The sequence below is a fragment of the Cyprinus carpio genome, chromosome B6, assembly GCF_018340385.1.
Source record: "Cyprinus carpio isolate SPL01 chromosome B6, ASM1834038v1, whole genome shotgun sequence".
Classification (NCBI taxonomy): Eukaryota; Metazoa; Chordata; class Actinopteri; order Cypriniformes; family Cyprinidae; genus Cyprinus; species Cyprinus carpio.
The window spans coordinates 29,891,795-29,913,603 of record NC_056602.1 but is presented as its reverse complement, the minus strand read 5'-3'; the positions used below and the strand labels follow the sequence as shown (position 1 = coordinate 29,913,603).

The window sequence follows — 21,809 nt, the reverse complement described above, 5'->3', positions numbered from 1 at the left end:
CTTTCCCCCTGTGGGGGTAGTGAGTAGATCCCTCTCGAAGATTCCCCTCCTTCCACCCCCCCTGGAATGAGAGGGGGAGAGTTCCAGAGAGGGAAGACCTTTCCTCCTCCTCCCCTCCCTCCTTCCCTTCCCTTTCCCACATTCCCATCCCCCCCCTGTCTTCCTTCCCTGAAAGTTCCATCCCCCCTTCCCCCCCTAGAGAGTGAAGTGGAGTGGGGGGGTGGGGGGGAAGGATGCCGTGTTCCCTTCCTTCCTTTTTCCCTTCCCGGGGGGAGGGGGGGTTCCTTCCTCCCTTCCTTCCCTCCACTTCCCATCCTTCCGTTCCCCCCTTCCCAAACTTCCTTCCCTTCCCTTTCCCCCCCCCCCCCCCTCTTCCCTTCCCCTTTTGGGGTGGGAAGAGTCCCACCCCTCCTTCCTTCCTTTCCAGTCCCACCCTCCCCACCCCCCCCCCCTCCCCTTTCCTTCCTCCCCACCACTTCCCTTTTCCCCTTTTTTCCCCCGTTTTCCTCTTCCAGGTCCTTCCACCCCCCCCCCTCCCACCCCCCACCCCCTTCCCTTCCCCCCCACCACCCGCTTCCTTCCCCCCCCCCCCCTTGGCCCCCGACCTCCTTCCCCCCCCCCTTCCCCCAGGGGAAAGGAGAGTAAAGGAGTGTAGTTGGAGATGGGGTTAAAATTCCCCCTTCCCCAGTGAGTAATGGTGGTCCCCATTGCCCCCCTTCCGAGGTCCCCTTTCCTCCCCAGGGGGAAGGAGAGGGGAAGAGAGTGTAAGATCCTTCCTTCCTTCCCCCATGGATTTCCCCTTCCCCCCCTTGAAAGATGAGAGAGGGGGAATTCCTTTCCTTCAGAGAGGTGGGGGGAGTGAGATGATCTTTTTTCCCCCCCCAAGTGCCTGAGAAAGTCCCCCCCCCCTCCCTTCCCCAGCCCTTCCCCTCCCCCTGAGAAGAACCTTCCCCCCTTCCCGAGAAGATTGTGGGGAAGGGAGAGGTAGGAGAAGGGAGAGGAGGGGGATCGAGGAATGTGGAGGAGGATGGCAGTCCCCCTTCCCACCCTTCCCTTCGGAGTAGAGAGAGGTACAGAGGGGTAGATCCCAGTCCTTCCGGTAATAGGTGGAGGAGTGAGGTGGAAGCCCAACTTCCCTCCCCCAGGGGGGAGAGAGATAGGATGAGGTGAGGGGGTTAGTAGATGTATGGTGAAGGGAGGGGAAGAAAGATTGAAGAGAGAGTGGAGGGGGAAGGGGATAGAGGGGAAGGGAAGAAAAGACGGTTCGTTGTAGTGGGAGAGTAAGAATGTGAGGGTAGAAGGATTGAATAAAATGTATGCGTGGGAAGTAGGGATGGGAGAAAAGATAGATGTTTGGTATTAGGGAGATTAGGTGGATTGGAAATTATGTAGTGGAGGAGAGTAGAGTGGTAGGGAGTGAAGGTGGTGGTGGGTGTGGGAAGAGAAGGCTGTCGACGAGAGAGGATGGTAGACCGGGAGAGTAGAGTGTGATGAAGTGGTTAGTGTATAGATGAGAAGTTGCCGAGGGGTGAGGTAAGGGGAGGTAGAGATGAATTGGGATTAGAATGTAAAGGTGGAAAGAGAGGGAAGAGTTAGGGATGGTTAGGGAGAGAGAAGTGAAGATGAAGGTGGGGAGTGGAAGAGGAAAGGGGGGGGTGGAAGAAGAGAGGAAGAGGAGGGGGGAAGGGGTTATGTTGGTATATGGAGGAGTGAGGAAGGAGGGGGAAAATAATCGAAGGGTTGGGGGGTGGTAGGGAAAGAAAAGTGAGAGATTGAATGGGAGGGAAGGGAGAGGGGGGTGGTGGGGGGAAAGTGAAGAGTGAGGAGGGTAGAAAAGAGGAGAGAGATGAGAGATGTGGGAGGGGGGAGGATAGATGATGCCCTGGGGGGATAGGGAAGGGGAGTGCGAGAAGGAGTTCATGAGGGGGAGAGGTGGGGATGAATGGATCCCAGGTGAGATGTTATGAGAGAAAGGGAGTGTAGAAGAAAAGAGGGGGGGAGAAGGTGGTAATGCCAATGTAGAGGGGAATGGGAGATGGACCGCTGATGATCTCAGGGAGCCGTTCAGAGCTTTAATAGTCAGATTAATATGAGACATCAATATACGAGAGCACAAGAAAGATGACAGTCAGCAGGGACAGAGAAGCACACAGAATGGTTTCCTCCACAATAAGAAAGAAAAATGCAGGCTTGGTAAATCAAAATACATTACTTTATAAGTTTTAATTAAGTCAAAAAGTTAAGATAATCTTAGAATCTTAGAAAGTATAAATGTCAAAATTAACATCCTAATATCTCATTATTACATAGTATGGCAATTATGATTATTTGTCTCATGATTATGACTTTTTTCCTCAAATCTCTCTCTCTCTCTTTCTATATATATATATAATATATATAGATATTATATAGGATATGGTATATATATATATAGTATATAGGGATAGGGATTACCATGCCGGGATTCCATGCATGTATTACACATGACACGTTTCCTATCATTATTTGTGATGGTTTTAAATTTAATAGATTATGGACGTATGAAAGCATTATTGTTTTATCATGTGGTGAGACGGGCTTACATGCTAGGACTCATCGGAGGAGCTATGCTCCAAAAAGCACATTAGCTGAACTTTACAGGGAGGAAGAATTGAAGCCGTATCGGAAGCATGAAGGACAGGACCAGTGATGTCACATCTGAACGGGGGCTGCGGGGGGCGGGACGGAGAGCGGCCATGAGAGCGCTATGTTGGGGGTTCTGACACCTGGTGAGAGGGTGGAATGGAAGGAAACTGTGGCCTGAATTCGAGATAAGGTCCTCCGGTGTAGTAAGTGATCTGAACCTGGATCTGAGAGAGAGAGAGAGAGAGGGAGTGAGTGTAGTGGTGTGTGTTTAGTGTTGGGTAAGTGAGTGAGAAAGAGAGGGTGAAAAGAGAGAGAGGTGAGAAGAGGAGATGAGAGGAAAGTAGGAGGGTGAGGTGAGTGAGAAGAGAGAGAGACTGTGAGAGTGAGGAAGTGAGGGAGTGTGGAAAGTGCGGGTGAGACAGATAGAAAGAGAGTTGAGGATGGTAGTGGAGGGAGAGGGAGAGAGATGAAGAATGGGAGGAAGGTGCAGGACGGAGGGAGAGAGAGAGAGATAAAGGAGAGGAGGTGGGGGGGCGAGTGAGTGAGGTGTGTGTGAGGTGGGAGAGGAGAGGGAGAGAGTGAGAGGGGGAGAAGAAGGAGAGGAGAGAGAGGTGAGTGAGTGGAGTGTGGGGGGTGTGGGGAGTTGTGTGGGTGAGGGGAGTGGAGAGAGAGAGAGGAGGATGGGATTGTGAGTGTATTTGTGCGTGTGTGAGTGAGAGAGGAGAGAGAGAGAGGGGAAGAGTGAAGGAGAGAGAGAGCAGAGAGAGAGGGAGGTAAAGAAGTGTGCATGTGTGTTTGAGAGTGTGTGTGTGTGTGTGTGGGTGTGTGTGTGGGCTGGTGTAAGAGAAGCGAGAGGGAGAGAGAGAGAGTGAGTGTGCATGTGTGTTTGTGTGTGTGTGAGTAAGAGAGCGAGAGAGAGAGAGAGTGAGAGTGAGAGTGTGTGCATGTGTGTGTGTGTGTGTGTGTGTCTGTGTGTGCATGTTTGTGCATTATGTGTGTGAGGTGTTTGTGTGAGGGGTGTGTGGTATGGTTCTGGCATGTGTGGGTGTGCACTGGGTGTGTGTGCTGTGAGCCTGTGTTGTGTGGTGTGTGTGTGGGTGTGTGTGTTCTGTGTGGTGTTGTGTGTGTGTGTGTGGAATGTGCCGCGGTGCGTGTGCACCTGCCGCGGCGGCGGCACTGCAAGTATCCCTGCCGTGGGTGGAGATGTCTGTAGGAGGCCTTGTGTTGGGTGGAGGCGGCGGAGGCGGGAGGAGGATGTGGGGTGTGCGAGCAGCAGGCTGGTATCCCGGAGTGCGGCTGGGGGCATGATGTAGATGGGCTGTGGTTGGGAGGATGCTGGGATAGTACGGCGGGGCGGAGGCTGGTAAAAGGCCTGGGGCTGGTCCTGGTGCCTCGCATGGAGCCCTGAAGGCTTAGAGACATCTGCCAAATCAAAACATTGAGCAACAACTCATCTCCCTGAACAGACACAGAGAGAGAGCTGCATGAGCCACCACAAAAACAACTAAACAACTTCAAAACTAACATAAACTAAAGTCACTCAAATCATACACACAACATTCAAAAAATTTCAAAAATCTCAATAATCAAGTTATTGAAAATCTCCAAACTGCTTAACATATGAAAAATAAATAAAATAAAATAACAAGACCAACAAACAACAAAAAATACACAAAATCAAACAAAAAAAAAAAAAAACAATAAAAAAAAATAAAACAATACAAAAAAATAAAACAATTAAAAACACAAACAATAGATGTACTACTGAGAAGTCAGCCACCTAGAATTGCTTGTACTAGGACCAAAAAACACAAAGAATACTATAATAAAAAAAAAAATAATAGATAAATAAAATAAATAAAATAATTTGAGAAGGACATTCAGAGGAACAAAATAAGATAAAAAGAATAAAAAAGGTAAATATCAAATAAAATTTAACAATAATTAAACAATTTAACAAAACAAATTACATGAAAAAATATTAAATAAATAAATAAAAATAGCTGTTCTAGGATAAAAACAAAAGTACAATATGAATAACAATAATTAAACAATTTAACAAAACAAATTACATGAAAAAATAAAATAAAATAAAAAGAGAAGATCATCCACCTAGAGTAGTTGAATCAGGACAAAAAGCATGAAATAAAAAAAATTAAGTAAATATAAAATACAATATGAAAAAATACAATACAAATGCAATAAAAAAAAACCACAAAATAAATAAATTAAAAAAATAGTACAAAATGAATAAACTACTTAAAATAAAACTCATCAATCAGCAAGAATAGCAAGTACACGGACAATTATAAAAGCTTTACTAATCAAATAACAACATTTTGGACCAGACCGATCCTCAATACATGCTCACTCAACAAAAAATCAATGTTTGCTAAAATTCTTGCTCAGCACAACTAAATACGAGCGTAAATGAAGGGAAAGCTGCAGGAGAGAGAGGAGAGCTGAAGTGGAAATGAAGGGAAAGCTGCAGGAGAGAGAGGAGAGCTGAAGTACCCCTGCTGTAATGCGTGCAGGGCGGAAACAGGCAGGATGGACATGAGGACACGAAGGCGCGAGAGTAAGACACAGCCTGCGCAGACGGCTGCAGAGAGAACAGAGGAACAGAGGAACAGACTCAGAGTTCAGGAGGAGGAGAGCTTAGAGAAGAACACTCTGTTCACGGACAGAGACACAGAAACACCAAAAGGCCAAGTACACACAATCCATCCACCCACTAATCAATTATGTAATCAAAAAAATAACTAAAATACAGGAGTGACAACCGCATTAAAGTCTGAAAGTTATAAGAAAAAAACACACAAAAGCTTACACACAATGTATATCACAAGCTATATGAGCTGTGTGGTGTATGTAGTATACTCTATAATATACAGTTAAAGGTCAAAAGTTTGGAAAACATACTATGTTTAATGTTTTTGAAAGAAGTTTCTTCTGCTCAGCAAGGCCTGCATTTATGTTGAATCAAAAATTACCAGAAAAAAAAAATTTAATATTGTTGATATATTATTACAACTTAAAATAAGTGTTTTTAAACTTATTATACTTTAATTATTCATTTATTTTCTGTGATGCAAAGCGGAGTTTTAGGATCATTATTCACATGATCCTCTTAGAAAATCATTCTAATATGATGATTCATTATCAAAGTTGGAAACACCGTCTGATGCGTATCTGTTTTCAGAGAACATGTGATATTTTTTTAGGATACTTGATGAATAGAAAAGTAAAAAAAAAAAAAAAAAAAAAAAAAGACGCTATGTTTTTAAAATATAAAAATTTTGTAAAAACAATATACACTACTGAGTCAGATAAAATTGTTTTCTGTTTTTTCTTTTTTTTTAAATAAAATCAATACTTTTATTCAGCAAACGGAGGTTGTTAAATGAAAAAAAGTGATAGTAAAGAAAATATATCTTTGAATATCTATTATTATAATCTTATAATAATATTTTTTAATAAATGACAGTTCTTTTTTAACCTTTTATTCATCACATATATTAGACAGCAGAAACTGTTTCAACACCATAATAAATCCAGAGCTATTAGAATGATTTCTCAATGATCATGTTGATAGACTGGAGTTACATTGTGACACTGAAGTGTCTGGATAATGATGCTGAAAATTCAGATGCCGGACATCACCAGGAAGAATAAATTATTTTTTTAATAGTATATTAAAATAGAAAACTAGTATTTTAAGTGTTAATAATATTTCACAATATTACTGTTTTTTCTGATTTTGCATTCACAATAAATTGCAGGTTGATGAGCAGAAGAGACTTCTTTCAGACAACAACATTTAAAAATAGAACTGTTTCCAAAATACTTTTGGTGCTAACCCTGTATATCACTATATACTATATATAGTATGAAATGTTTGAATTGTTTTTGTGAATCTTATTTCACAATAAATGACACTTTCTTTTTTTTTGTGAATCTTATTTCACAATAAATGACACTTGCTGATATTATATTAGTATTATAAATTTTGCATCAGTGACTCCTGTACTCACCTGAGGCAGCATGTGATTGTGTTTTGTTTAAAGAAGTTAGAGATGGTTTAAGATGCATAATGTTGTTTAGTTCATGAATTGTGCATTTTTAGTGAATCGTGATCTGTACTCACCCTGAGGCAGATCCCCAATGTGATTGTGTTCGCGCGCTGATGGCATGGACGGAGCGTGTGTGTGTCCGTTGTGTGAGTGTGTGTGTGTGTGTGTGTCGGGGTCGGCAGCAGCGGCGGAGGGGCCGGTTGGCTCGGGGTCTGAGGGGCTCCGGAGGGGCAGTTCGGGGGACACGGCAGGAGTGACACAATACAGAGCTCTGCTGAGGCGGGTGAGCTGCGGTACACACATCTGGAGTGACTGCGGGAAGACCTGAGAGGACACAATACAGAGAGAAATAATATCCAACACACAAAACAGAACATGCACGATGCAAACATGTTCACATGAATAAACAAAAGAAAACGCTTGCGACTCAAATGCATTAATGCTAAACCATCACTAAAATCTGTTGATCATGATAAATACCCAGCAACTAAAAATCTGACCTGAAACGAGCAAGACATACACACATGGTAATAGAAGCATCTTTAAATTACCACAATATTGGGACCATTCCTATAAAATACGAGGTTTAACAAATTTAAAAATATATTTTAAAATGAACTTAACTTAAAAAGTCATCACTGTTATTTATTTCTCCAGTCAAAAATAATAAACAGTTCAATTTGATTTGCAAATAAAGAATAAAAAAAAAAACATAGGATACTATATATATGTTTATTTATATTTTTTTATATAAATAGTTTCAGTATTATTGTATTTCTTATATTACTAATATATACTATATATTATTATATTATATATATATTTATAGATATATATATTATATATATATAGAGAGAGAGAGAAGACGAGAATGTTTTTTTTTTAATAGAAATGTCTTACCATGGTATAATAAATAAAAAATATATCCCCACCCACCTTTTTATCCGCAGTTTTGAAATAAAATAAAATAAAATAAAAACAATATAAATAAAATATAAATTCTCCCAAGCAAAGCTGTTGGGGAAAAGAAGAAGAAAGAGAAAATAGTGGGAAGAAAAATATATAAAATAAATAAAGAATAACTAAATAAATGATAACACCATAAAATAAGATAGTGTTTTAATTTAAAGTTAATAATTGTTAGCCTGAATGCACTGTAAGGTCGCTTTGGAATATATAATGGAAAAAAATTAATTTATATAGATATAAAAGATAATGTATTAAAATTTAAAATAATTATAAAAGCCGTCTTCTCTTCAACCGTTGCTACTCTTGTTCCTGTGCAATAGCACATAATTTAATTTAAATTTAATTTAAATTAATTTAATATATATATATATATATCTATTAATAAGATATATATATATATATATATATATATATATATATATAATATAGATATCAATTTTTTTTGTCTCCAAGAGTTCTTCAAAGCAAAAAAAAAATTTTCGCTGAGTAAAGGTATGCTGGGGACAAGATGGTTTGTTGTTTCAAAATTGTAGTGGCCAACAAAAGCTCCCACATCTTTTGCGAACAAACTGTTAAGATGCAATTGAAGCAGCAGGATTTGATCGTGTTGCGTCCTTGAATCACTTGTTTGGGTACGTGACGCCAGGACTAAGATTCAGGGAGTTGATTATGAGTGTGTGTGTGTGTGTACCCCGTGCGGGAGCCCCTGGCGCTGCCCAGACTGTCTCCGCGCGTGAGGATGGAGATGCCGCTGAAGCTGCTGGCTTTGGTGACCGGAGGTCTGAGCGTGCGGCTGGAGCTGTCCGAGTCTGTGCTGCTCACGGACCGGGGCTCACAGGCTCATTCATAAGCGCCTGTCACGGTTGCTCGCACTCTGGCGAGCTGGACGGCCGCCGGCTGGAGCTTTCCCTGTTTCCCCTGCGGACGGCACGAGAACACACACACAGAGCTGTGACAAAACAGACAGAGACACATTCTGACAGTCCAAACACCAGAGGAGGACAGCACTGAAGGATAAGTCAATTTAAAGCGTTTAATAAATTTAAAACATCCCGAAGCATAATACTGTACTATTTACTGCACTACATTTCATATTAAATATAATTTAATACTTAATTACATTAAAAATCTAGTGCTTTATTACGTTTACTCACGTAAAAGTAATTCAAAGTTTTACTTGAGTAAAAAGAAATAAAAGGACAAAAAAAAATGACACAAGCGTGTACAAAAAACCCAAAAACTCCATGATTATGCTGAACTGCCACCATGAGTTAAAAAAAGTGCAAAAGCACATTAGATTTGCAAAATGTTGCAAACCGCAGACGAGTGAAGGTACAAATTTACCAAGAAGAAAAATGCTCACACACACACACACACACAAAAATACCTCACTACTGTCCACCTCTGCACACACACACACACACACACACACACACACACACACACACACACACAAACATTGCACGATCCAGCACTGGAGCGTCCACACCAAACACTCGGTTGAAGACGATATATCAGACACAAACGTGCTAACAATAAACACACCCACACTACAATCACACACACACACACACACACACACACACACACAAACATCAGACACATAATACAGACCTGAGCTGCACCGTACAGGCATTTGTTGATTTTCTAGTTTAAATGCACATTTGAAAACTACTCAATTTAAACATTTGCTTATGTAAATGACGGGATTTATTTACTGTGCAGCCCTTCGACACACACACACACACACACACACACACTACACCACATCACACCCACACAACACAAACACAAACAGGCCCATCCATGGTTTAAAACTGAGGCACCACCACACACACTCAGATCTGTCAGAAAACCAATAATCAATCATCAGTCAATGGTTCTGTGTATTTAACAGCTAAAGATACTCAAAACAGTTCCAGAGTTCAGTAAATCTTCATCAGTACTGTACACATGACCCCATTTACAATCAATCACCTAAAAATGTCACTGCGCTTCCAGAGCAATCTTAAAAAACACAAATTCATAAAATAAACAACAAAAATATAACAACAACAGATGTAACAGACTGGATTCAAATACTTTCTGAAACATATGTGTGCCGTGAGATCGAACAAGAACCGAAGATGTTAACAGTACGGGATTCACCAGTACTTTCTGGCAGACTATGTGTGATAAAGAACTGCAACATTCGCAATTAGATGATTAAAGTCACAATGCTTTCTGTAACAACCCGTCGAGCGGTGATAGAGGCCCGATGCATTATTTCCACCGGGGACCTGGGACCTGGAGGAGATGACCATGTACAGTATAGGTATAGAGCACACAGCCCCTAAGTCGCTACCCCTGTGACGTGAACACAGCCTGACAGCCGAAAAAACTACTGAAGACGAGATCGAAACTAAGCAAGGTTTTATCGCCGGACCAGATACAACCGATGTGATGCAGAGTTTCCTCTATGCACCTTCTAATGCACACCCACTTACGCTTTTGCCGTCAGGAGCAGAACGATTCAAGTTAGATCCAACTACCACACACAAAAGCGGCCCAGACCGGGGACCGCAGCCAAAAAGACACGCAGAGAAAGAATAAAGAAGGGTCTACTTTCATTAAATCCGAACCTCAAAGGCCAAACCTAGGAGCTTATTTCACACAATTATCACGAATTATAATACTTTCCCTGGCCCTCCCTTTTCGTCCTATCATTGGAGTACTAACAACTATGGCAAACCTGCAATCACGCGAGAGATAGACACATGGCAATTTTTATCTACAAATCGCATAGAACATGTTTCCTTGCAAACTCAGCAGGCGTACTAAGGTGGCTTAAAAATTAACACGCAGAATTGAAATGTAAACGCAGAAATGCAAGCAGTAAATTTGAAAATCTAAACGCAAAAACACAATAAGACACGCAGAATTGAAATGTAAACGCAGAAATGCAAGCAGTAAATTCGAATTTCGAGCTGTAAACGCAGAATTTTTCAGTGCACCAGTTTTTGTAATCAATCTTCTGACAAGCACAAATTAGTTGTGTACAGTTGCCAAGAAACGGAAAATGTGAATATGGCTCATCCAATCAGAATTTAGAGAACTACCTGTTTTTATATACTTTATATATTACAACCAGGGCTCTGAACTGGTTCAAGGAACGAAAACAGGAAACAGGAAACAAATGAATTTTTGACAGGAACATTGAAAAGAACAAAATAAATAAAATAAAATAAATAAAACTTCAATATCTACATTTTATATTTTCATTTTTATCAAATAAAATAAATAAAACACTGCACTTTATTTTAATTTTATTATTATAAAATAAATAAATTAACCAACATTTCATCTCTCCCAAACAAACCTGTTTAACAATAATAAAAAAAAACAAAGCAACAAAAAAAAACAAAAAAATATAAAATATTAACTCTGATCTGAGTGAACAATTTCAAGAAATTATAATTAAAACCATTAATACTTTAAATTTGTATTTATTTTTATCTTCAATAAATTAATTTTTATTTAAGAGAGATAGATAGATAGATAGAATTTAATGTATAAAAAAAACAAAAAAAAATATAAATTACAAATAAAATAAAATACATAAATTAGATAGATAGAATTTAATGTATAAAGACAATTAAAATTATTAATTCCATTTTAATTAATATACATATACAAATTATATAATAAATAGTTCTTTTTTTAAAGAATGGTAAATGTTAACAATAATAATAGATTATTATAGTTATTACAATTAAATTATTAATTGTATTTAGTGCTACAATTATTACTAATTTCTTTAAAATATATTAATTAAATATTAAATATATTTTATTATTAAATACAATAATATGCATTTATAACAATAATAATATACATTTAATTATTATATATGAAATGAATGTTAAATGTTGATAACTATATATATATATATATATATATATATATATATATATATATATATATCATATATATATATATTAGATATATATATATTTGTTATTCGTATTAATATTATGGAATGTACTCATATATTATATATATAAAATAATAAATATTTATTTCATTGGATTACACAAATCGTGAAATATATAAATATATAACATCACATATAAATAACCTTATAGATAATGACTCATACTGTGATATAAGACTTTGATCATACCACCCACCCCTAGTGTCTCTCTCTCTCTCTCTCTCTCTCTCTCTCTCTCTCTCACACACACACACACACACACACACACACACAAATGCAGCTGCATGTCAGAGAGTTGCAGTGATGTTCGGTCCTCTTCCAGAGGGACTGAAGTACACAGCAGCCATGCACGGGCCGACAGTGCACTGAGCCAACGCAAAGCAACATACACTCACCACCGAGACGCAGTGCATACACACACACACACACACACACACACACACACACAGCAGAGACTGTACCTAAAAATCTGCCTCCGCTTTTGGGAGGACGAGGAGTAGCCGTCAGTGGACAGTCTGTAGGGTCACATCGGAGAAAACAGTGTCCGTGGGTTACAGGAGGAGTGTGTGTGTGTGGCGGGTCGTGACCCCGGTGATGTTATTATAGTTAACTAAAACTAAAAATAAATATCTTTGAGTGTGTGTGTGTCGGGACCCACAGATGAAAACCACATCATTACAGCGCTAGAGGAAGGACTGATCCTCGTTGATCACGCATGTGCTTTGCTTTTGTTTCGTGTGATGTATTCATCACTATTGTTTTGATTTAAATGTCACTGATGTTACATTATCTACAGACAGATACACAGAAAAAAAACTTTATAACCATAAAAAAATCCAAAAAAAGAGAAACCCATCCATAAAAAAATAAAACATATAATTAAAAATCAAAACAAAAAATAAAAATCAAAATAAAAAACTGATATTTAAAATAGATAGAGTTAAATTGTTACATTGTAAAACTGTAATCCAGCATTAGATACATCAGAGCTTTAAAAAGAAAAATTATATAACAAATAAATCATAGCCATAAATCATTAATTTAAAAAAACATTAAATTGTTAAATTATAAGTGTTTTCCAGCATTCAGCTTTTTTGTAAAGATAACTTAGTGAAATAAATATTAGAAATCTTGCTAAAAATAGATATTGAAAACAGTTAAATTGATACTTGAACATTAATATATGTTAAATTGTAACACTGTGTTCCAGCATTAATTCGATTTTTTAAAATAATAAAAATATTGATTTAAAATAGAGATTTAAAATAATTAGTTGAACAAATTTTTAACATTATAACACCGTTTAACAGCACTGAGCTGTTTTGTAAAGACAACTTAATGAAATAATAAATAATAAAAGTCTTGCTAAAAAAAAAAAAAATTTAGTTAACTGAAATAAAAAAAAAAAAAATTAGTTAGCAGAAAAAAAAAAGTCCTTATTGTTGAACCTTGCCTGACAAAGAAGTACTATGGTACTGTGATAGTATCACATTTTACAAAAAACAAAATAAAACTCAATTTAAAATAAATATAATGACTTCCTTAATATCTAATCATACACATTTTTTGTCTTTAAACCCAAACCAGTGGTTTTTGGATGAATGTCACATTTGTAAAACACAACTGGATCAAAGTGCAGATGTGAAGTTGTGCATCAAGGGCAGGTTTGTGTCGTACCTGTTATCATTGATGTATCCATTCTGTGAGGACTGTAACCAAAAATGAAAAGGTATGAACATTTACAAAGTACAAAAACAACAACAGAGCCTAATAGAATAAAACCGTACGATAAAAACAACTTCTGCCATTAAAACGAATCGCTAGGACATTTACTGTGCATGCATTTTTTGCACTGAACTAGGAGAAAAACTAGTAAGTTTAAACATGGTTTCATGATTTCTGATTGAATTTAAGTATTCTGCAGAGCTGTCTTTTTGTGCTTATTTTTGTAGGGCTGGGACAATAAATCGATGCATTGCGTTTCGTGAATCGATTCTGAGATTTACGGAACGCATAAAAAAAAAAGAGAGAGAGAATCGCGATGCAAGCCTGTGTTCTTACTTCTCGTGCAAAGATGCGATCTCTGACGCGCTGGTACTCCTCCTCTCGCTCCTCGATGGACTTACTGCGCCGACCGTCCTGCAGCGGTACCCGGATCTGAGAGACGCGAGATTATCAGAAACACGACTGAAACGTGATGCAAGAGTGAAACGGTGCGACTCACAAACCTGATTATCGTCCTTATCCATGCTGGCATCGTCTCGCTTCAGGATGAACTTCTTCTGGAAGTCCATGTTGCGCTCGTCTTTGATGTGCTCAGAGAACCTCTGCTCGGGGCTGAAGCACACAGAGCTCCATTAGAGTAATAGACGATGCTTTATTATCATTTCCATCAATCATAAGTCGTTGTCTTACATGCGTGTGTTGCTGGTCTTGTTGATGATGACCGCTTTGCCTGTTTGGTCCACGTTGTGATCCATGCCAAAGTAGGCGGCGACCCGATGCAGCAGCATGCGATGATATGAGGTCATTTGAGGAAACTTCTTATACTGATTACTGGAAACACAGATGCAAAAACAAAGAAGTGACAGCACATTTATCACAGCAGCACCAGCCTTCACCATAATAACAAGAATAGAAAAAAATGAAATTAACTGTTTAATAAAAATCATCTTTGAAATTGATAGAGCAGAACAACCACGCTGCTGCAATGCTCACAATCCACCAAAAGGGGGCGACAAATATCATCTACACAACAATGGAAAAACACCAACATATACTTCAGCAGCAGAGAGAGACGTTCTCATATACATACACTTGAATGATTTAAAAAAAAATAATTATTTGAATTATCAAGTAATCATTTATTATTACTTTATTATTTATTATTATTTTATATTTAATGAATTTTAATTTTATTTATATGAGATATATAATATATATAGATAGATTTCTAGATATAAGATATATATACTCAACACCCACACACATCAGTTTTTATGTCATTATGGATAATTTAATACAATTTTAACAAGATTAAAGTGTTACAACCATCTATTTATATGCCTACATTTTTACAAATAATGAGACAAATATAAATATATTCTTATATGTATTATTTATAGATTTAATTTAATTTTGACTTAATGAGATTTTTGTATAATTATATATCTATAAATATGACTATCTAGATTTATATATATAATATAGAGATGATATATAGATATAGGTACAAAAATACTAGGATTAAGGCAAAATTAAATTAATAATGAATAAATAGTCAAATTAATAAATAAATAAATGTAATATATAATGTATTCATTATTATATATATATAAATTTATTCAATTCTATAAGATCTATATAATATATATATATAGCTATATAATATATATATATCATATATATATATATATATATAGATACATTTTAACAAAGGTGTGGATTTAAATGTTACAACCATCTATTTACATATATACATTTTTACAAATAATGAGACAATATAAATATATTATTACTATTATTATTTTACATTTAATTAAATTTTGACAATATATAGGTTTTATATAGATATATATATCTATTATATATATATATATGATATCTATATATATATATATATATATATATATAATATATACTTATTATATTTAAATATTTATTTATTATACAGATTTAAATTGTTAACCTATTTGGATACATAAAATTTTAATATTTTAAAGACTATATACATATACGTAAAACAAATATATAATTTAATATTATTACCATTATTCTTATTATATTTAAGTTCACATTCATTTAATTTAATATGAATTATTATACAGACTTACTTCTCATCAACAATGAAATCCAGGATATCCTGTTCCAGCTTGAGCAGCATCATTCTGTCTCTAAAAACAGAAAGAGGGATTTACAGGTAAAAGTGATGCAGAAAAAACTAATCAAATGGAAGCTGACGCTGCATTCAGATTCACATACTTCACTACGTACTCTGATGATGAAGGATACACACGGAATTACATTCACTTGTAACCAGGGATGCAACGATACATTGTATGGGTCACAATTATACATTTCTCTTTTATGACAAAAATCATTAAGATATTAAGTAAAGATCATGTTCCATGAAGATATTTTGTACATTTCCTATCGTAAATATATTAAAACTTAATTTTTGATTATTAATATGCATTGCTAAGAACTTCATTTGAACAACTTTAAAGATGATTTTCTCAATATTTAGATTTTTTTGCTCCCTCAGATTCCATACTTCCAAAAATATGTAAAACATAAAAATAATTAACACCTAAAAAACCACACAACAGCAGAGAGATTATTTATTCAGCACACTCACTACTATGATTTAAGCCTCACTTCTTCTCGTATACCACTTAGTTTGTGTTTTGGGACGCGTCCAGAGTGATCCGAGTGTAACCAGAGACAGATGAGTGTGTGAGAGACGCCGGCGGTGTCTGATTTCAGTGTTGTGTCTGGACGTCTGTCTTGTGGCTGTCGTACCTGGGGTTGTTTTTCAGTGTGTTCACCAGGAACTCGTGCACATCTATCCCTGTGGAATCCGTGTATTCCTGACTGGAGTCTGGAAGAGAGCGGAGAACAGAATCAGGTGGGAATGTCACAACTAACCCTCGAGTCGAATAAAGACACAGGTTGCAACCTTTATTTACAAAGCGCTTTTAACTATACAGATAATAATTTAAAAAGGAAAATAGTGTGATTATGTAATTTGCGGCGCATCATGGGAGTGGGCGGAGCTTAAGATCTCTTTGCTCACTGGGACTCTCTGATTGGTGGAATGTTTCTGTAAAGCATCATGGGTAATGTAGTTTTTCACCACAAATTCTGCTTATAGCATGATTATTTAAAAAAGAAAAAATGCTGCATTAATGTAAATAATCGGCTTTAAAAATGTCTTTAAAGGTTTATAAGGAGAAAATGTTCCCGACTGTTCTGCTTTATTGTATTGTATTGCAAGTTTCAATGCAACAATGCATTAATGAAGAACGTCTTACCACGCGAGAGCATCTTGCGCGGAGTTTTATCCTTCTTTTCCCTTTCCTCATTCTCGTACTCGTCTCTCGAGGATTTCTCCTCCTCTTTATCGGATGGACAGCTGATGTGAAGCTGAATGATGTCCCATGGGCGGAGTCAGTATAAACAGACAACACATGAATATATGAATATTAATGAGCATATCCTAAAGGTGGCTTACAGAATCAATTCTAGCGAGATCACAAGTATTTTATATTTGCCAAAACACACTTTGCACAGTCTACTTGGTAAAAAAAAATCATTTTGAGTAATGCACAGTTCTTGATAGTCACTGTGTGTATTTACCTGTGATTCTAGAGGACCGTCGGTGGAAAACGGTCCGGAAGATTCTTCACAAACTGCAAGACTCCTCACCAGCTTGAGCTTTGCATTCGACTGAGACAGAGAGGAGAAATACAGGACAAAGAGATGCATTATGGGAAAACCATTTTGAAATCGGACATTGCGTTACCATGGAAATGGTACTTTAAAATCTTATGGCGGTCTCCTCCCCCTTAGTGGGCGGAGTCAAGTGTCATATTACAAAATGCGTTACGGTCCTTACACAAAAACAAAACAGTCTTTAGAATCAAAACTTTTTTTATAATCTTGAACAACATATCAAAAGGTCTGAAGGATTCTATTTGGTTATTTTGAGATAATCTTGGCATCTAGACATTAACATATCTGGTGGCTCCCATTGTTTGGAAAGGTAAAATCTCACAGAACCTCAATTTTTTTCATCAACTTCAAATTTGAACATAACTCCACAATGATTTAATGGCTTAAATTTATTTTGATGTAAAATATTTATAATAGTAATAAATTAATATAGTGCACAGACATTTAAACTCTAGGGAACTTAAATTTTTTGAAAAAATTCATTTTGCCAACTGCAAATTCAAAACCCCTTAACTGTTCCCACCTGTGGGACGCTTGGCATGTTGTCCTTTTTCCTATAAAATCTTTTAGTAATCATCATAAATTATATATCATTAAAGCTTAGAAGCCCAAGATTCAAAACCATTTTGAAATCGGACATTGCGTTACCATGGAAATGGTACTTTAAAATCTAATGGCGGTCTCCTCCCCCTTAGTGGGCAGTGGTCAAGTGTCATATTACAAAATGCATTTTTTTATAATCAAAAACTTCAAATAATCTTGGCAACATAACATTGGAAAGGTCTGAGTCGGAGTCAGGATTCCATTTAGTTGGTTATTTGAGTATTGAAGTAAAATTGACAGAGAAATCTAGGGAAAAATTCATCAAACAAAAATTCAAAGGAGTTTTGATACTCCAGTGGCTTAGACGCCCTAAATAACAACTTACAGAAAACCTCAATTTTTTCATATAACTTCAAATTTGGAACATTTATTTAGACATAATTTTATACCAATTTTAGAGTAAAACCTGTGTATGTAAAATATTTTATAATAATAAAATAAAATAAATTTAATATATTTTATTTACAGTACATTTAAACTTCTATAACTTTTGATACTTTAATTTTTTGAAAAAAATCCACTTTTGCCTAAATCAAATAATTTTCACATTTAAAAAGATAAAAACCTTACATCTATATTCCAAAGATTTAATAAAATATTTTAATCAGTGTTTGGATAGTGCACTTTAATGCCTATTTTAAAAATGGGGGGTGACAGTTTAGGGGTTTAAAAAGAGACCGACCTTAGCTCTATATTCCAAAGTGTTCATAAAAAGACAGTTTAAGTTTGGATAGTGCACTTTAATGCCTATTTTAAAAAAATGGGGTGACAGTTAAAGGGTTAAAGAATCATAATGAGATTATGAGCCCAATGCATCTATTTTATTCTAAATGCACTTAAAAATACATCATGCTGAAAGTATTATTTCAGAAACCCGAAACAGGAACTTCCCTGAAAGGGTTAAATGTGTGGTTTCAGTCAGATTCTAATAGATAGTAACATTCAGTCCTGCTTTATTTTCGGCTGATGTTACATCATGCGTGTTAATGCTTTGGAAATGTTTAATTTAGTTTTGTAAGGGCGGTTAAATGTGGTCTGAGTGGGCTGAGAGCGTGTGTGTGTGTGTGTGTGTGTGTTTGTAGAACATCTGGATAGGACCATCACCACACTTGGCAGGTTTGCCAACTAGTGCAAAGGCAACAGAACTGAGCGAGAGGTCGACAGGAATAGAGTCTCGCTTTCGATGAAAACAAGATATCAGACCCTGCTTTTATTAAAAGGACTGATCTGGTTTCAGCTTCAAAATGCTTTATTTAGAGACTTGGGAAACTTTGAGACTTGTCATGAACCCTTTAACCCAAGTCAATGCACAAATGGTAATGCATTAATAATGCACTTTTTTTTTGTGCAAATATTATTTATGATTTTTGGATTTCTGTGTAATTTATTTCTATATTCTTTTTGTATTCTACCTATTTGATTTCTTTTTCTTTTTTATACAATTAACAAAAAGTAAAAAAAAAAAGGCTTCTAACCCTAGCTTGCTTTATATGTTTAAATATCTATATATATATATAAAACACTAGCTTTCTATTCCATCAGTTTTCTTTTTATTTATTATATAATTAAAAAAAAAAATTTTGTTTATTTTGATTGCTTCTCATTTATAAGCCGCTTTGGATAAAAGTGTCTACTAAATGACTAAATGTAATATTTCTATTATTATTATACATTTATTTTCTCTAATATTGCTAATTGCATGCAACTGAATGGTTCATTCTGATTTTTGCACTGAAAATATATAAAACACAAAACCTACACACAAGATTTCATGCAGTAAGACGTGTGACTGAACCTACGTCCAAAAACACAGACGTTAAACTCGAGCGACTGCTAAAGCCTGTCGTGTTCAGGACTGAACTACAGAAGTGTGTGTGTGTGTGTGTGTGTGTGTGTGTGTGTGTGTGTGTGTGTGTGTCCTCACATGCTGTACCTTTGCTCGTTTCCTAGTGTGGCCGTGATTCTGACAGCGTCGCTGCCGGGAAAGACCAAAATATTTATTAGTGACCAATAAAATCATTCATTAATGATGAACTTCAGCACCAAACAAAACCTCAGCGGGAAACTGACAGATACTTCACAAATGGGAAGCTGACAAATAACATCGAGAAAAAGCATTTTAAGATTTTACGTCAAAATATGGCTGTGCAATTAATACAGTTTAATACTCCTTCAAACCATAAGCATGATAAGCTAAAATGTAACTATATACATTATCATTTAGAAGTTTCTTTGAAAGACAGCAATACTTGTATTAATCAAGAACACATTACATTTATTAAAAGTGACAGTAAAGACATTTATAATGTCAAAAAAGTTTTCTATGTCAAATAAATGCTGTTCTTTTGGGCTTTCTAATCATCTGTGAATCCTGAAAAATAAAATGCATCACAGTTTCCACAAAAATATTGAGCAGCACAATTGTGTTCAACATTGATAATAATCAGAAATGTTTCTTGAGCAGTAAATCATCATATTAGAATGATTTCTGAAGATCATGTGACACTGAAGACGACTGGAGTAAAACTTTTCAAAATCACAGAAATAAATTACAGTTTAACAGATATTCACATAGAAAACAGTTGTTTTAAATTACAATAATATTTCACAATTTTTGATGCATTACCAAACAAAAAAAACCACCCTCAGCAAAAAAAACAAACCAAACAAAAAAACCTCTTACAGACACCAAATAAGGTTTTGAATGCTAATGTAGCTTATACCAAATAAGTGCAAAAACATCATCTAGATTTGAAGAAGAGTCTTAGTAGCTATGTTTCCATCCACTTATTTTTATGCACATTTTGGAATATTGCATAAAAAAAACAAAAAGCTGGATGGAAACGCCAAGATGCACATAAATTCTAAAAATGCGCATAAAAAAAAACAAACTTTTTATCCGACAAGATAATAATACATTTTATTTATAACACACTTTATATTTCAACAAAATCCCAAAGTGCTACACTGTTTAGTGCCAGTTTATCAGCAAATTCGCGATTTTTTTATGTGACATTCCAGTTTTGCGCATAAGTTAAATTCTAATCTTTGGATGGAAACACGGCTAGTGTTTCTGTCTCACCTGTGCATCCTGGGAGAGGTTGTCGTCTGGTTCTGTGCTGTCGGCGTTGGTGTCTTTAGCCGGCGCCGACGGGCTGCTTTTGCCACGGATGCCTGCGGGAGCATCGGTGGACAGAGAGCCGTCGCCCTCCTTCATCCCGTCGGGTGTGAAGACCACAGACATGATCCCTCAGAGAGCACACCTCACAAACCCTGAACTCACAAACACGGACACGTGAGGAGGAGATGCAGTTTGAGCTGTAAAACTAGATTATTGGTCAGTTAGTCTTTACCGGACACACTTGGGGCTGTAGTGTGATGGTGTGTGTTCTTCTGCGTGTGTGTGTGTGTGTGTGTGTGTGTGCTTCTATGGCTGAGATGAGGGCCGAGGGGGCATCATGTTGAACGAGTGTCTTCTCAGTTTCCGTGCATGCTGTGCGACGTTCTTATAGACACAATCGTCACAGCTCCACCTGCTGGAGATAAACACTGCTTAGATGAGATGGAAAGCACAATATGAACAGATTAACTCAAGATATATATGTGTTTAAGTCTGAATACAGCAGCGGACAGTATGAATATCTCTCTAAGGCTGAATGCATCTGCGTGTGTAAACAGACATGCAGCAGGAGCGTGTGTGCATGAAGTCATAAGCCCTGTTTGGCATGAAATACTAGCACACTGGTTACTGAAGAATGTGCAGTATACACTGTACACCGCCTACTAGGTTAAAAACAGAAACAAACTGAAGCACACCAGAAAAGAGTCCTGAAGAAAAAAACAAATCAGAATTAGTAAATGAAACAAAAAAATAAAAAAAAAATAAATAAAATTAAAATATAAACTGATAAAATTAAACATACAAATAAAAATAAAATAAAATCAATCAAAAAATTAAATAAATTAAAAACTATATATTAAATATAAAATAAAATACACAAAATAAAAATAAATAAAAAATACACACGGTACAGACAGATTAATGTTTATGCATATTAATGCAGATTAATAATTATGCATTAATTGAACGCATGATTAAGTTATTGAGCTCA

At 36.4% G+C, this 21,809-nt stretch overlaps 1 protein-coding gene across 1 annotated transcript in view; it reads right to left on the bottom strand.

Annotated features, from left to right (window-relative positions):
* The window catches only part of LOC109092095 (R3H domain-containing protein 2-like), a 53,190-nt gene that overhangs the window by 12,733 nt on the left and 18,648 nt on the right, over positions 1–21,809 (bottom strand). The window contains 17 exon segments of the mRNA XM_042725181.1: positions 3,785–4,029; positions 5,140–5,227; positions 6,964–7,021; positions 8,359–8,546; positions 8,549–8,585; positions 12,102–12,155; positions 13,318–13,349; positions 13,702–13,797; positions 13,869–13,977; positions 14,056–14,196; positions 15,474–15,533; positions 16,162–16,240; positions 16,674–16,797; positions 16,999–17,088; positions 19,631–19,672; positions 20,780–20,970; positions 21,051–21,233. Coding sequence (XP_042581115.1) covers positions 3,785–4,029; positions 5,140–5,227; positions 6,964–7,021; positions 8,359–8,546; positions 8,549–8,585; positions 12,102–12,155; positions 13,318–13,349; positions 13,702–13,797; positions 13,869–13,977; positions 14,056–14,196; positions 15,474–15,533; positions 16,162–16,240; positions 16,674–16,797; positions 16,999–17,088; positions 19,631–19,672; positions 20,780–20,941 — 1,605 coding nt within the window. The 5' untranslated portion in view covers positions 20,942–20,970; positions 21,051–21,233.